Raw genomic sequence first — 17396 nt, 5'->3', positions numbered from 1 at the left:
GAGAGATATCTTAAAAACATAAGAATCTACGAAGCAAAAAAATAAAATTAATAATTATACACCACAAATATATACTTGTATATATATATTGCAAAACGGAAAAAGTGCAACAGAACCAGAAACTCGAAGTTTATTCATATGTGGTTTGTAGACTGAATGGTCACTTTAATTAAAGCAACCATTGCAACATAGGCATGAGTTATGCTTTAGCATTGTTCTACAATTGAAATATTGTAGTTCATACTGGAGTATTGCGTTAACCGTGAACCACTTTTGTTTAACCGTTATGCCATACAATATATGTACATACATATATAGTATATACAAATACTAAATTAATGCTACACAGTTGTACATGATTTTAATGAAAAGTGTATGTGGGAAACTAGTTGAAAAAAAAGCATGAAGTATATAATCATACCAGTATTATGAGTATTTTGTGTTTAGTAGCATTATTTGCAATGATCTCGAAGAAGTTACACTATACAAATTGCTGGGCAATACTAAAATATTATGGTAGCTTTATACGTATATATAATATAAGGAAGCACAGTTAATGAGTTATGTACTGCATTCCCTTTTCTATTGGGCCTTTCCATCGTTCAACAAAACACTCATAGACCCAGTGTACTTATAAATTCAAGGATAATGCTAATCTCTTCTAGGATATGCGAATCCCAAGGTTTCATTTCAGTATCTACATATTGCCTAGAAACTGCTAGCTGAAGAGCGAAAAAATTCATTAATCATTTTATAACCGGCTACTCAGACCGATTGAGTACCAGGTGGACTCGGTTAGGATATATGAATCCGCCCCAAATCTGCACTCACAGATTGTTTAGAAACTACTGGTACCAGAACTTTTCGTTTCTGCAGAGCGAAAAAGTTCATTAGTCATTATATTACAGGCTTTCCAAATTAAGGCGGACTCGTTCGATAAGCTGTCAAGCCCTCCTCAGTACTCCTGACCCTTAGTGATTTAACCTCTTGGGACGAGATAGCTATCGCTGAGTATAGCATTACACCAGTTTTCATAACGCAAAGACTTGTGCCTGAGAAGGTGTCGAAAAGTTACCCATAGGCACAGAAAGCTTAGTGCGCGGTCCTGCTATTGCTGGTCTTCGAGTTTTCGTGCCACATTATTTGATTTGGATCATATGGATTGTTTGTTTGTGGTTCTCAAAATCGATTAACAAAATTATCCAATGATAGCATAACAACTCAAAATAAGATCATGTTGCATAAAAAAAATAAGAAATACTCCATAAAGATATATAGGTTTCTATCTGACTCAAATATTTGACTGTTTTTTTTGTTGTTCACACTTGCTGTTGCGCTATTCGATATTTTACTGTGTTAACAGCTATTAGCGTGCACACGATTCTGAATGGGTGCTTACTCAGTCTGACTGTGAGTCTGTCAGCCCTTCAAAGCTGCAGGCACTTATTGCTCGCAACTGCGGCACGCAGCAAATTTATGCATTTTTACGTTGCAGATACGCTACGCAACTGGCAGCCACAACAGTGGGCCATTTATATGATGCGTTGCAACCACAGTGAAATCAACAAAAAAAAAATAATAATAATAACAGCGAGAACAACAAATGTTACACGCGTTGCACGTGGCTGTCGTGGTTGCAAGTTCCACTGCAGTTGTGGAAATGAATGAATACGCGATGAATTGCTGGGGTTTGAGGTGTTGGTCTGCAGGCATACACACACAACTACATATTTAGTGTTATGCCGAGTGCATAGGCGTGTAAACAGATATGAGAACATAAAGATTGGTGTAAACTCAGCGATGTTGCACTTTTGTCGCGTTGGAAAAAAACCAAGTTTTCATATTATTGTTGTTGTTTTTGTAACTGCATTTGCTTGTAGCATTTATGTCCACAATTTTTTCCTAGCACTCATGCATTTGTTGTCACATTTGTTGTTGTGCGTTTACTTGTGTAAGTACATGCATATTTATAGGCGCTATAGCAACGCTTTGTGTGGATGTGTGTGCGTGTGTTGGTGACAATTAATTTTTGTCAGTTGCTGAAGATTTATTTTTCGAGGGTTTCAGGTCATTTTGATAGGCGCACTTTGCTTGTCACGCTTGTAGATATGTTTGTTTATGTATGTGCATATATATTTTACTTGTTGTTGTGTTTTGTAAACATGCCTTGCCACAAGTAACAACAAAAACGTTTAACAGTTTTAAAATTAATTCATTTAGCATGTTTGACAGTTGTTTATGTCTTGTTATTCGCCTTTTAGTTTTTCATCATTATGCTCTATTAATCAGCTATGCACACACATACATACCAAATTTATCTGTATGTATGTGTACACCCCAAATTGTCGCCAGGCGCCATCGTTTATTTTGCATCTGTTTTGACTGCATTTTAATTGAAGCTATAAAACTTAAGCGAACTTGTGATAACAAAAACTAAAATGTCATAAAAGGAGTCTTTAGCTGAAAACTTTCCACTTTATGGTTTTATATACATATTTTCACTCATATGTGTATAGTTTGTTGTTAAAAGGCTAATAAAAGCAAACGAAAATGCTCCTCACCCATTCTCTCGGTAAAAGGCTTTTCTTGTAGTCTTTCATTGCCATTTTACCTTTTCGCCTTTTGATTTTTCATTCTGCCGCTGCGTTATTGCTCTCAGCACAGCACTCATTGCGCCGGCGTGATCGTCATTGCTAACATTTTATTATTTCGGTCGTAAAAACGCAATCAAGCGATCATCAATGACTAGTAATATTTTTCATTAAATGCTGAGTTCATAAAACGATAACTTTTCTATTAACTCCTGCGTTTTTATGGTTCGATGAAAAGTGCAGAAGTTGTTTAGGTGTATATTGCTGAATTTAAAAACAATATTTGAATGAGCTAAAATGACAGTAATTTTTATTGAAATTTCTCGCAAGACCACCATGTGCTGTGGAGATTGGTTGGAAATAACGGAAGAGAGTTCAATTCAATTAAAGTCAATACCTAAAAAATTCTGGAAATTTCTAAAGCCACATTGCTTAGTAACCTAGCTGTTCAAAAACAATTTTCTTAAAAGCCAAAATATTGGAATTCTTATATTTAATCACTTATTTTTTTTATTTTATTTGTTTTTGAAAAAGCCTTTGCCAGATTATCTGCATTTTTACTTTTTCTACGTGCTATTTAGATTATATCAGCCTAAACTGACATCACAATAGCCAATGCTGCCATCACAATAGCATATGCTGATATAATCTAAATACCAAAGTTAGAACTAATCTGCAAAATCATCTCCTTAAGATAATGCTTATCCATTATTTGGTTATTGTTTGAAAAGGAAAGCTGAGAGTCTGATGGAAGGCGAAGGGTAGTCTGACTAATACTCTCTTTCAAGCACACTCGTCTCTCGTGATGCTGAGGGACTTAATTTTAATACAATTTATAACTTTTTTTTTTATTTTCTAAACCGTGCAAGTTCAACAAAGTACCCGGTAAATAAAATCCAAAATATTTAATATTGTCGCCTTCAGAGTAATCATCAACATGTTTAATACACTTATCCCAATGACTTTACCAGTCTTCGAACCTCGTATCATAAGCACATTTTGTAATAGCCTTCAGCTTCTTCAGCGAGTTTGGTTTTATCTCTTCGATTGACTGAAAAGGGATGCCACTGAGCGGCCATTTCAGTCTGGGGAACAAAAAAAAAATCACACGAATCCAAATCCGGTGAACGCGGTGGTTACTCGATGGTATTCACTGCAGTTTTGGCTTTAAATACGGCCATAATCGTGGCTCGATGGGATAGTGCATCGTGTCAAATTTATAAAATGTTCTTCCACATTCCCGATGTTTTGGACGAATGTTCTCACGCAAACGCTTCTATATGGCCAAATAGGGGCTTATTTTTTCACCTCCATTCCGAAGATTATTGACTTGTTTGAATGACAAACTCATAAAATCCTGTCTCAGAGGTAGGTATAATGCTCTCCAATTAGCATGACCAAGCATGTGAAAAGAAACTTTCTTACATTTGGGTTTTTGAAACAAATTCAACTTAATCGAAAAGAGTCGAGTTTTATACTCAAAATATCCACCAAAATCATTTGAACAAACGCAGTAATTAAGGATAGCCCAACCCACTTAGGAAAATATATTTTTGTTGAAATATGATTTACCCACGGAATTTAATTACAATTTTAATTTTTTAAGTCATTTTTAATCTTCAACAAATTCAACCACGTCTCTCCCACTCGACTTACCGATCTCAGGTTGCTCTTCAATTATTATTTAATTTTTGTTATTTTATCTTTCCTTTTAAATGTTTAATACATGTTGTTTTTGTAAAAAAATTGCTTGTTCACTTATTTCACAGGTCCAAAGAAAAGGCCTCGCATTGATTTACAAAAGGTGTTCCTACTTCAATTTGCATCCATTTTTTCACGTTCCAACAATTTTCTTAGAAACATTGTAATTATGGCAGAGCTCATAACTGCTCCTTAACATACCAAAAGAACTCAACAATAACTACAACGCAGATAATTAAAATGCTTTCACAACAGCATGTTGCACATATCTATGTATATGCATACACTCATAAGCATTTACAGACACAAATCACATATTCGAATTAAAAAGCTATTATATCCAATTAGTGCGGATGCCGCAGAAAAGAACCAAGTTAATTCAAAATAGTTGCAAGTTACGCTAATCCGAGTTGTTGTTTATTGCCATATAAAAATACACATAAAACCTTGCCACATACACATAACTTGCTTGTAGGCAAGAGATGTTGCATGTACCATATTACAAAACTAGTTCGCTTTTGCCACACACACTATTATGTCCGTAAATATGTATGTTTGTTTGTATATATGTACGTAAGCTGCATTTTCTAGCGCAAAGAAGCACGTTTTGCGTTTAGCGTTTGCTATAAATTTCCACAGTTGAGTTAATACCACGATTATATTGACTCTTCAAATTGAGGGAAACAAAACGATAGCCGACACCGCCAGACCAAAGGCTGCTATAAGCGCCGGAGCTGTTGGTAAAACGATCGATAACGAGAATAGCCGAAATGGCACGGGTGTTGGTTTGGCCCTGTAGCCGTTGGTAAAGAAAATGTGGAAGAGAAAACGTTCAATTATTAGCAGTGTTTACGGCAGTATTTTAGTACCTTTCGCACTCACCGATTTCGGGAAAACCACGTTGACACTCTGGTAGCCGTTTTTAAGCGGTGAACGCACAACACTCTCACGCAACAATAATATATCCGTGCTATTACGTGCACCCCACGAGCTATTGGCCGCAATCGCCACACCGGCTAAAGCGACAAGCAAGAAGAGAACGCTGGTGATTGACGGCTTCATGTTGGTGCTTGGTTAATTTCCTTATTAAATTGAGTTTATTATTTGTTTCTATTGCAGGCGCATCAAGCGTTGACTTAACACTGTGATTGTGCAACAGTAATAAGTTGGCCTTTTATAAGCCAATTGATTGGCCATATATGTTGGAGACACACACATGTGCAGCCTTTATCGTTCATAATAAAGATAAGAGCTTTTGAGTTTTTAGTATTGTTTCTTCACCAGCTTTCGTTTGTGCACGCCATCAGGTGTGAATATGTGAAAGTGAGTTGTTTTGCTTTCAAATTTTGACACCCCTTCACACCTATGTTAGATGCGCTTATCATTTCTAAGAAATTTTTTTGTAGATAATAATATGTGTGTGTGTTCTATTGCTATCGCTTTAAGTTAGCTACTAATAAGTAGTGAAATACTGCCTGGTTTAGCTCTTGATAAAAATAAGTGGAATAATTATATATACATATGTACGTTTACTTATAGATAGCGTCGTGAAGACAGTACAGGAGTTAGGACTGCGCTGCTAAGTTGCTATAATTATTATTATCGGAAATTAATTGAGCTTCATGTAGTTCACACACTTATCTGTTCATTGGACTCGGCTGTTCTATATTATCCGCTCGCTATTATCTACTTCCTATGTCACGTATATATAAGGCTATGTCTCAGTTGGTTGCGTGATAAGCAAAGTAGCAAATCAATTTCAATTAGTTATTAAGTAAGTGATTTTTATAAATTAGCAAACGTATGACTAATGCCTATTTATAGCTGCAAATATGTTTATGATGGCGACGGCCACAACTGTGCAGAATGAGGTTGAAACGAACACACAATGGAGCGTAAAGTTTTAGACATTACCAGCAAAGGTATATAATTGTTAACTGGAAGTAAATTTCCAATATAATATGATCTTCACAAAGCTTCGTTAGCTGTTGAAATGGGCTAAAGTATTTGGTAACCTATCCTCTAACCCACTCCCCACATATCCATCTCAATTTCTGACAAACAACTCGAAGTGTTTTTAATATGAAACAAAGCTTTGTGCAAATTGCTGTTATTCCAAAGTTTGCTAGAATAGTTCTTAAATATTATATTGAAAGCACCTAATTTTAGACATTAAAAAAAAAAATGTTTTCTAGTATGAGCGCTCTGAAAAAGTCATTCACAAAGCTTTGAACCCATTTTTTGTCGTACGAAAGCTTTTAAAGCATCGATGTCAGATAAGAATACAGCTGACACTAGCTTTCATCCCATCATATAACGAGGTAGTTATTAATCATACGCAGAAAGCTAGGCTAGACCGTATAGTATACTACGTATACCATACGCATAAAAAAACATATTTCGCCGTTATCATAAACACATTTTTCTCATTTTATTTTAACTTGAAATTTTATTCTTGTAATGATGCCCCAGCATCTAAATTTCTCTGTTTCTGCCTATTTCAGTTTATTGTTTTCACTGAGCTCACGTTTAATCTCTTGTTTCATTCACAATTCTCGCGTATTGCTGATAAGACTTGTGTGGCAAAAAATTCATTATCAATTTCTACGTTTCGTATGTTCTTCAAGGGGAAAATGTAAAAATTTTGACATAACTCAACGGATGCTGGTGAAAGAATATATATAATACATAGAAAGTAAATAATTTTTTTCGAAGCAATTGTTTTTTGTATTCACATAATGATTGAGAGAGTGGGATAAATTAGTACTGTCGCGTTAAAGCGCCACGAAGCCTTTTTTTACTAACTTTCCAAAACATCATTTAAATAAATCTATTCAAACTTCAGAATTTCGCGGAATTTCAGACGCGCGGGGGAACACTTTTTTCTCTTCTTTCCATAACTTCTATATTTTCCAATTGAAAATCCCAAAAGTTCAAATTATGTTTTCTGGAGAGTCTTAAGATACATTTTACGCGACTTTCAAGGCATCGTAAGCTTTGAGCTTTGGTAAGCTTCAGTTTTTTATTCTATAATTTTGAACATTTCAGTTTTGAAACTATCCAGTAAATAATATTCGCTCTCTAGAAAACATTTTTGTAAACCTTCTTTAAAACCCAGAAAATTTAGAATTTTCAAACAAAGTTTCTCACAGTGTATATTTACCACTAGCAAATGAAATGTCCGGCTTAGCGGAAATGTTGAAACTGGAACTAGCGATTCTGAAAAACGAACGGAATTCGCTTGAACATGTCAAAATTGTACAGAATTCACAATCGAATTCAGTTCGAAACACGTTGTGCTCAGCGACAGAACGTAATTAGCAGACCGCGCTTCCACAAATTCAACACAAAATTCAAATACTAAAATTAAACTGAAATTTATATATAAAAACAACAATAAATATAATAAAATTTTAAGACTATTTTGCTAAATTCTAAATATTGAAAATAACAACAACAACATTAAATATTGTTGTAATGAATATAAAACGTTTTTGTGCGTATTAAGCTACTGATAAGCGAGGAGCAACACGAGACCAATAAACCCGATCTACAGCGATTGTTGTAAAAATAGCTTGTGACAAGACGAAGAAATTTTGTTACACAAAAATAAAACCAACAAATAAACGAAAATAGAAACTGTAATCACACAACAATTGGATTGATTTTCATATTTGAATTTTGATTTCTAAAAGCCAACACGCACGCTCAACCATGAAGCAACAGATTAATCTATTGAAACTATCGACGGCCTTAACGATTGCGGCCTATGTTATAACGACCACGTACGCCATCTCGAGTACATGGGGCAACATCTCGAATTCTGCGCAGTTGTTGCACGTGGAGAATGTTTTCAATGCGTCATCGCCTGGCAAATACGTGAATCGTGAAATTAAGTTTCCCAAAAATGTAAGCAAGCTGCGGCTATCACGTGCCAGTCACGTTAAGTTTTCGAGAGCAAAGTGAAGTTAGTGGTGGTTGTTGTGGTGGGGAATTTGTGAAATCTGTGTGGATGTTATATCGATAATTTTAGACGATGCGACATTTAGTATACTTTTGGAAGTTTCACAACAAACGGAACTTGCAGTAGGGGATTTTTTGGCTTATCTTTATCAGCGGCGCTTGCCTAATCTCCAAACGAAATCGGGTTGCACCGACTTGCGAAATATTCATTACAAAAAGTGTTGTATTGTTTTTCGAACGATATTTATTCTAAAATTGGTGACACAATAATTATATCGCCCTGTGTGTCAAAGTTAAGCACCGCTTATCGCACTCTGTTGGTGTTGGCAGAGCGACAAAACACAAACGAAAATTAAAGCAAGTGCGCTTAGCGAGATTTTGCACGAAAATCTGCGATCAATATGTATATAAGAGTGGCTGTTCCAAGGTCCAATTTTTTTTTTTTTTCAAAAAATATAAATGCTTTTTTCAACATCTTCTGATTTACTCTCCAACATTAACGCTTTCATTTTCTTCAAAACATAATTATATGGAGACTTATATGCTGTATAAGTATGCTTCTTCTTCGCATATTTTTTGTGAAATTGCGCACCGGAAACGTTTCGCAAAAGTCGGTTGCCCTGATAAGCTACGCAGTGGTGGCAATTCTATAGCTTGGAGAGCGACTGTTTGCTGATTTTGCACACGCGATTCATAAATTCAATATAAATTTATACATATTTTACATTTAATGCTATTGGAAGTGCAAATTTTAATCGAGCTAAGCGAAAGCCAGCTATCAAAATGTTGAGCAAAATGCTAATTTTATTCGAAATAAAAAAATATATATATTATAAAAAGTGAAAAATATTTGGCTGCTGCTCTTATTAAAAAATATATATCAGAAACTATGCTGGTGCTACTAAGTCCGCCTTGACCGCAAGGTCAGCACGTTTTGCGAATTTTTTCATATATACAGATTTTTTGCCAAAAATATAAATAGTTGCTTCAGCTAGTGATAAGAATTGTATGCGAGGACAAACCGTAAAATTACCAGCAAATTAAAATTGAAGATTCGAACGCATTGAAAACAATAAAATATAAGCGTGGATTTATTTCGTTTGCACACCAGCCGATGTTAAAAAAGAAAACGTTGTTAGCGCATCTAATTGGCATTTGATTCTATGACTGTCTTATTAGCGATCTCTTCCACTTTCTCTATGTTCAATGAGAGAAACTTGAGAGAGCGTAGAAGGCAACTCAGGTGTAGAGGGGCCTAGTTGAGATGCTGCGGTTATTGACCCTGAGATTACAGTGACGAATTACAATTTATTTACACTTCGTTGATTCTAAAGAGTCTTATATTGGATGAGATTTCCAAAAATTATTTTTCAGTATAGTTCCTGGTGTTATGCCTTATAGTTCTAATGTCAAAATAGTCGAAATCTAGTCATCTTAGCTGTTTAAATATTATTTTTTAATGATATTACTCAATTCATACTGGATCCAACATTTGTCATTAGCAACATATTTTCCCATGTGTTACCTAGAACCTTTTTTTTTTTAACTATTCTAACATACTTTCTAAGTTTTTCTTTGCTGTCAGTGTCTTCGGATTTTCTCATCATTTTTCTGTTCATGTTTTCTGTTTTTGTCGGCTGGAATTTTCGAAAGTTTCAGAGGCCAACTTTAAGTTTAGAGATTATGAGTAGGTTTATAACAAGACTCCAACGATGATCTAGTCAATCATATTTGTTGTTGTAATAATTTATTATATTCAACTAAAGTCTTTTCAGAAACATTCTTGAAATTAAAGTTCTTAGGGGTGCATAAAAACTCATCATATGCTCTACTATCTTCGTCAATACCTTCCAAGCAATAATCTGAATGAGTTCAGAGATATTAAGAAATAATTTTAAAACCTTGTCAGATACATGTATGCGAAGACCAGACTTAAGTCAAGAAGCTTACCACTATTACAAGGCAATAGACCATTAACACCGGTAAATAATGTTTCGAAAAAGCTATAAAATATAGAAATACTGAAAAAAAGTTTGGCATACACTGTACTTCAGAAATTTCTAAAGCGATTGCCGTTGATCAACGACCATAAATCAATTTACCACAAACTTCGCTTTGCTCAAAATAATTTTTTTTTTAAATACTAATAATAAATATTTTATTACAATTCCAAAAAATTTCGACTAACAGGGCATTGGCAATGGACGCATTATCACCGGCATACGCGCCTTCGATCAAGTGACAAATGGCACTGGTGGCCACGCCACCATCTATTCGGGTGGACCCGGCTTCAATAATGTCACCATCAAGTTGCAGTCACAATACAATTACGGACTAATATTTCGCGTGGAAATTTACGGTCAATAAGCAATAGTAATACACCCGAATACATACAAACATAATTCACCAACATACTTCCTTTATTTAGTAGTAATTTTTTGTTTTATTAATATGTTTGTTTGTGAACGTTAGTTAGAGTACTTATTACTTTGTAGAACTGAGCAAATTACACAAACAACTGAAATGAAAAAAAAAAACAAACCAAAAGCGCACAAGAAATTAATGACTTATGTCTTTTAATATTAAACTTTTTAGATAAGAAATTAAACACGTATGTATGTATGTGTGTATATAATGAAAATAAAAGAAATAAATATTAAATAAGAATACATTTAATAAGAATATGTTTAATAGAAGTATGCCTTTGAAGAGATTTATTCGTTGTATGAACTTCTATAAAATTCTAAATTTATTGCGAGATTAATGTATTGTTGTTATAGTGAAAGCAAGCATTTCTCTTATTATTTTAAAAATGTTTCCGAGTTTATACTTGTTGGCCGAATAAAAATGCGAGTTCAATGCTTGCATGTCCCACAAAAAATATATTTCTGAACAAATTTTATAGAGCTTTCATTATTTAGTGAAAGCTTGATTCTGTAGAGATTTCATTATATAGCGAGTGCTTGGTTTACATATTTGCCGCATGTATGCGAAGTTCCATTGAGCGAGCTTTATTTGAATATTTCACGAATGCATGTAAAATATTAAGAGAAACTAAAACAATCGAGCAAAACACAAGAAACAATCGAGTTAAAAAGAATCTGTGAAGCTTTCCTTACAAAAACTTCACTTTGAATCAAACATGCGTAAACAGAGGCGAATCTTTTATAAAGTTGGTATGACTGTTGAAAGCAACCTGGAAGTGATAATTGGAGCTTATTGGAGCAGCTGATCACCACCACTAATCTATTTTATTTATGATATCTTCTTTTTATATAACAGTAATTAATTCAAATTATATCAAGCTTTAAAGTACGAAAGCTTGGAATTTAAATTTCGTATACTTTTAAGCTTTCTAAGGATTGCAACAAATTTCTCTACTCTAGACAAAACAAATTTGAAATTCTTTTTTAATAAAATTGAATATGCGACGGAAGGAGCATTTAGAAAGCTTATTGGTTCAATAAAAACTAAAAATATATTGTATTTTCTAATAATACGAGTATTAGGAGATAGTAGAGAACTAGAAAACAATTATTACTTATCTATAACTAGCATTATGTGGTCTATAGTGTCATAATATTCGAAAAAGCTGACTAAAGAAGCTGATAAGTGAAAAGCAACAGTTGAAAAGTTTCTGAGAGAGCTTATGTCAATGATCTGTAACCAGCCTTCTGTGGTCTATAGTGTCAGTAAAGCCTATAGAGAGTTTTGATGAGTATAGCAATAATTTATTACTAATGTACTTAAGGCCATTAGAAAACTAATTTTTCGTTTAAAAAATACATTTATATTATAACAAACTTCGCTGAACCATAATAGTCTGAGACGAGCGATAAAAAGAGCAATGTTGAATTAAAAACAAGAACAAACTTTAACTTTGGTTGCGCCAAAGCCATAATTTTCACAAATGCAAAATATTCCATCTAAGAACTTGACTTTGATCGGTCGGTTTGTATGGTAGTTATACGCTGTAGCAACTATGCAAGCATGTCCGATCTTACAATTACTTCGGAGATTGTACCGTTGTTATAAAACTTAATCCTTGCCAAATTCCGAGAAGATAGCTCGTCAAGTAAAAAAGTTTCCCATCGAAGAACATGTTTTTGATTTGTCAATTTGTATGACAGCTATAAGCTATAGTGAACCGATATCGGCGATTTCGGCAAATGACCAGCTTCTTGGAGAGTAGAGACTTGAGCACAATTTCAAATCGGGTTATCAAAATCTGAAGAAATAGTTCTCATATATACAGACAGATGAACATGACTAAAACGACTCAGATGTTTTCTTATGGCTGTTATACATTTCACGGCAAACTTTTTGTAACCTGTTCATGGTAAACATTTCTTGTTCGTTCAGACGAGCAAACAAGAAGCTTTTTATCTTTTCTTTATAGTGGAAATTAAAATCCGTTTTATTTAGTGTGTTTTTCATATATTTACAAAAACAAACCAATGCGTACACACGGTCATAAACAGTGAGGTGAGTATGTATATGTATACATCAAATTAATCACAGAATTGTATTATACTTTTAGCTTTTCAGTTTTTTTAACCAGTGTTATTTTTATATTTATACATAAGTTCGCGTTCTATTTAACACATTTTTTTTGTCCATCACTTAAAACAATGTTCGCTTAATTGCCGAAGATCTCAACAGTGTAGTTCAGGCCATGGTTGCGGTTGGATTTGATATGGAGGGTTACATTGCGGTAGCCGGGACCACCTTTGCGTAGCTGCGCATAGCCACCATCCTTGCGTTTATGATCGACAGCCACTACTTGGGTGATGTAGTAGGGACTGTAAGCGTTCTACAACACAAAAGTTATGCAATATTAAAAAACAAATTCAATAAAACTATTTCTCTTGCTGTTAAAGAGGGAGAAGCTATTTCATTAGTTTTACCTTTCCGGGATATTCCACGTCCACAGATATCACACGCCACAAGTTGGACTTCTTGACGACCTGTGTGCGGTAGAGCAGGCGATCGTAGCGTCCACGTTGACCCCAAGTGCTGTTGGTGGCAATGCTGGTGGCGACCAGCGCTGCCAAGACACCGAAGGTGATGAATGCGATTGTTGTGCGTGCTTTCATGCTTATTATTTATTTATTATTTTTAAAAAATTATTAATTTTTAATTATTTGTGTGACACTTGCGTATAGTTCGACTGCTGTAAACTTACTGTTGCGTTATCGACCAATAACTGTCGCTCTTATATACATATTAACTTTATATCACACGCTTATTTGTTTAGCCACTTGAAGCGCTCTTAAGGTTTGATCTAGTGTGTGATAATAACGTTGTTTACCTTACCTTATCGTTTCCTTGAAATCTTACGTTAATCATTTGCCCATTTGTTTCCCTTTAATTTGTTGTTGCTTTATTAATACAAATTTATCAAATTAAATTTTGTAGTTTTTCGTTATCAAACTGTTTACAAGTATCATGTCTCGTTGGCAGAAAATCAATTTGCTTTAGTGATTCATTTGTCATTGTAATGATTGCAGCGGCGCAAGTTATCTTATCAACCGGCGCTCTTCTGTATATAAATGCTCACATATACAGTATGTACATAGGTTTATTACCTGTGTTGATAGCGGATTCTTGCATGAAATTATGAAGTGATTTTCTCATCATTATTATTATTTTTTTTTTTTTTTATCTGAAGCAACACCCTGTTTAAAACTTTCTTGGTCTTCATGCTGGCATTTGCGCCTAAAGTTATGTATTGTTAAGAGTTTAGTTATATGAGACAAATGACTCACTTTGTTTTCTCTTTATAGTACATTAAATAACGGATATTGTACTTAAGTAGTTCTGTTGGTAATAAAGATAGGCGAGTTCTTGAAGTTCTTGTTTATCGTTAAAATTTATTTACTTAGATAAAGCGTTTAATACTTTTATAATCCACAGTAATATTGTGTCAAATACGGAAGCAGTTTTCAAAAAGTATCGATAACAAAAACAAATCCCACTTTAAAGTATTATATTATTCGATATTTATTATGCTAGAATCATTTATTTTAAGTAGAGTTCAAGGTCGATGTCGTAATCATGTTCGTTCGCCGTAACCAGAATGACCCGGACTATTGTCCAGTCAAGGTTGGTCAAATCGGCAACATTCCTCAAAACTATTTCACTATGTCAGGAATATTTTTCGATGCTATTAAAGTTGCACATCAAAAATTATTTCTAATGGGTGTTTGTTTAGACATGTGGTTTTCAAGCAGAAATTGAAACCGTAAATGCTCCGAATACTACTTGCCAAGGGGTTAATCATCTCGAGCCTATCTGCGATAAAAGTCCACTTCACATAATCCCATTTAAAGGAGTCCGGCAGTATTAAGCCACACGTTCTTGCTGGTCCAAGCCCCTTCAATAAATTGAATCTTTTGTTGGCTTTATGTAATGTAACGTCGTTTTATTGGAATCAGATAAACATCCTTCTGTCATTATATTAATTATAAAGGTCACGATTGACTGCAACTTTAGCACCGACATCATTTTTTAAGAAATATGAACAAATTATACCCTATGCACATAGTGCACACCAAATAGTGACATCTTAATGATATAACTGCGTCTCAACAATGGCTTATGGATTATCATATTTCCTAATGCGATAATTTTGTTTATGAACATTCCCATTAAACCAAAATGAGTTTAATGAGTGAAAATTGGTTTCGGTAGCCATCTTCTTTTAAGCTCATCCACCGAAAGTACAACTGCCTTGATGGTCGGTCAGTTTCATCTCTCACACGAGCTAAATATTGTAGCCCGCAGATCATGATCCTACAGCAAAATCTTCCATAAAGTGGATCTGCACAGCTCCATTTGTTTCGCTCGATGGCGAATGGACCATTCGGGTATTCATCGGTACCCACCCGAAGCGTAATAGCGTCTTGAGTGGGTACTGAACGACGTCTTTGATTATTTGTATTTTCTACTAGAGTAAGCATGTTGCTAATGCATCCATAGTTTGTCGAATTACGCATTCTGCTGGGTGATTATCTTGACTGAATATTGGACGAAGTACGCGAATCGAAACATTATTTTGGTAATAAACTTCCACATTTCTTTTTAATTTGATTAATATTGATAATTGTGAAGCAGCTTCACGGCATTATAATTCGTCAAGCACATAATAAACTCTAAAAGATTCGCATGTCAAGTGAGAGCTTTAATCCTAATATTGCCTAGAAAAAGGTTTGACTCTGAGGCCACATTGTTTCACGTCATTTCTAATCATTGATATATGGAAAAATAAGATATACATTTTTCATATATACAGCACACCTTTTCAAGTGTGGATATACAAACGTACAAATGTTTACAATTTATATCGAAAATATAAAGTTTAAACACTTCTATCTTCGTTCGCTGGCAAAAACATCACCATAGATATTTATGATTATTTAATGATTTTCTAGTTCTCATCATTTGGATGCATCTTATCAGGGATTCTGCAAATATTTCGTATTCCGAAACCACAAAATCTAGTTGCAAATTGAAAATTTACAAATAACGGTAGCATATGTTCAGCTATCTGCCCAACCATTTGATACTCTGTATACATGTTGCTGCAATGCAAGCCTTGCGCACGTATGTATGTGTGCTTTCTTGGCAGTGCAAAAATATTTGCAAATTCACAACAAAGGTTTGTTGGCCGAAACCGCAACATTGTGCCACACCACTTGCAACTACAATATCTAGTGCCTTGCAGCCTGCGTGTGGCTGCGTTCGAGGTTGCAGTCGTACGTGCTGTTGACGATTTATTAACAATATATGTATGTAGGACCAAAGTTTTGTGCATTTTCCAGCTATCATGTCTGTCTACACAGAGTGTAGTATGTTATGATTACATGTATGTAAGTAGTATATTTATATACTCTTCTAAGGACCCATATGTTGTTGCCTTCTGAAAGGATTGACAGACTTACAATTACAAAGCAATTACATGGGAGAACAAAAAAAAATTGGATGCCCTCAGGTTATAAACAGGAATGTGCATTAAACATAAATAATATTCAGATTTCAGGAGCAATGTTTACTATTTCAGGTACACATATACCCCAATTTTAAAAACGAAATTGTAATTTTTATGTTTAAAAATTTTAATGGTTTATTTTGAGGTGAATAAAATACAAAGAGATATTGCACAATTTTTTTTTTTTCACTTAAAAGCTAATTAGGTATTCGGTAAAAAAAAGCATTATGGCGTTCCATAGACAGTAATATTGCTGTTGATACCAAAGCTGCGTTGTGACGTTAATGTAAGAGTGATAGTGGCTGAATTTAGTGCACCGGCTGTTATTGTAATTGTAGGAGTTTTTCTCGCACGCTTTCTGTCGCTGATTCTGATGCCCACGACCCTAGCTGTTGTAGAGGCACCCTAAAAATTAAATAAAAATAAAAATTTACATTTATGTAAAAAAATTCAATTCAAATAAAATATAACAAATCAAATAAAAATATGACTAAAAAAAATTAAAAAAAAAAATTAGAAAATATTAAAATTAAAAAAATATTGTTGTAGTTGTAATTAATTAATTAGCATTAAAATTATAATTAAAAAAATTTAACTACAATTACATGTTAAATAATGAGAGTTAAAATTATGTTAATTAATTCTATATTTTTTAAAGTTTGAACTCCCGAACGGATGTTATATTTGCGCCTATTAAAAAATTAAGACAGAACTGTTTTTATTAAAAAATTTAATGGTTTATTTTGAACTGAATATAATACAAGGAGATATTTTAAAACTCTCCTTTAAAGTTTGAATTAACAAAAGATATGTGATGTATTCGGCAGAAAAGTAAAAATTATGGCGTTCCATAGACAGTGATTTGACTGTTGATACCGAGACCGCGTTGTGACGTTAATGTTAGGGTGACAGTGGCAGAATTTAGTGCACCACTGGTTATTGCTACTGCGGGAGTTTTTCTCGCAGGTTTGTTGTCACTAATTCTGATGCCTACGACGCTAGCTGTTGTAGAGGCTCCCTAAAAATTAAAGTGTTTTTTAAATTTACGGAAAAATACTAAATTCAAGTAATTAATAAAAAATATAATTAGTAACCTAAATCGTAAGTAAAAGTAACTAAAATTTTACGAAAGTAATTCAAAGACATTAAAA

At 34.0% G+C, this 17396-nt stretch overlaps 3 protein-coding genes across 3 annotated transcripts in view; 2 read left to right on the top strand and 1 right to left on the bottom strand.

Annotated features, from left to right (window-relative positions):
• Positions 1-17396, top strand: part of LOC108978284 (protein Wnt-5) — a 154770-nt gene that overhangs the window by 34629 nt on the left and 102745 nt on the right. The window lies entirely within an intron of this gene.
• Positions 4671-13458, bottom strand: LOC108978202. Its single transcript, XM_018948359.1, has 4 exons — positions 13163-13458; positions 12896-13068; positions 5175-5361; positions 4671-5085 (listed from the first exon to the last, which is right to left on the bottom strand). Exons 1-4 carry the CDS (start codon positions 13349-13351, stop codon positions 4906-4908), a joined length of 729 nt encoding a protein of 242 aa, XP_018803904.1. The 5' UTR covers positions 13352-13458; the 3' UTR covers positions 4671-4905.
• Positions 7591-10803, top strand: LOC108978286 (probable salivary secreted peptide). The gene is made up of 2 exons (XM_018948475.1): positions 7591-8201; positions 10446-10803. The coding sequence occupies exons 1-2, from the start codon at positions 8007-8009 to the stop codon at positions 10620-10622; spliced, it is 372 nt and encodes a 123-aa protein (XP_018804020.1). The 5' UTR covers positions 7591-8006; the 3' UTR covers positions 10623-10803.

Source organism: Bactrocera latifrons, unplaced genomic scaffold (genome assembly GCF_001853355.1).
Source record: "Bactrocera latifrons isolate USDA-ARS-PBARC rearing strain unplaced genomic scaffold, ASM185335v1 scaffold_12, whole genome shotgun sequence".
NCBI lineage: Eukaryota > Metazoa > Arthropoda > Insecta > Diptera > Tephritidae > Bactrocera > Bactrocera latifrons.
Note: the sequence above shows the minus strand (reverse complement) of the source record. Positions and strands in the feature narration are given on the sequence as shown.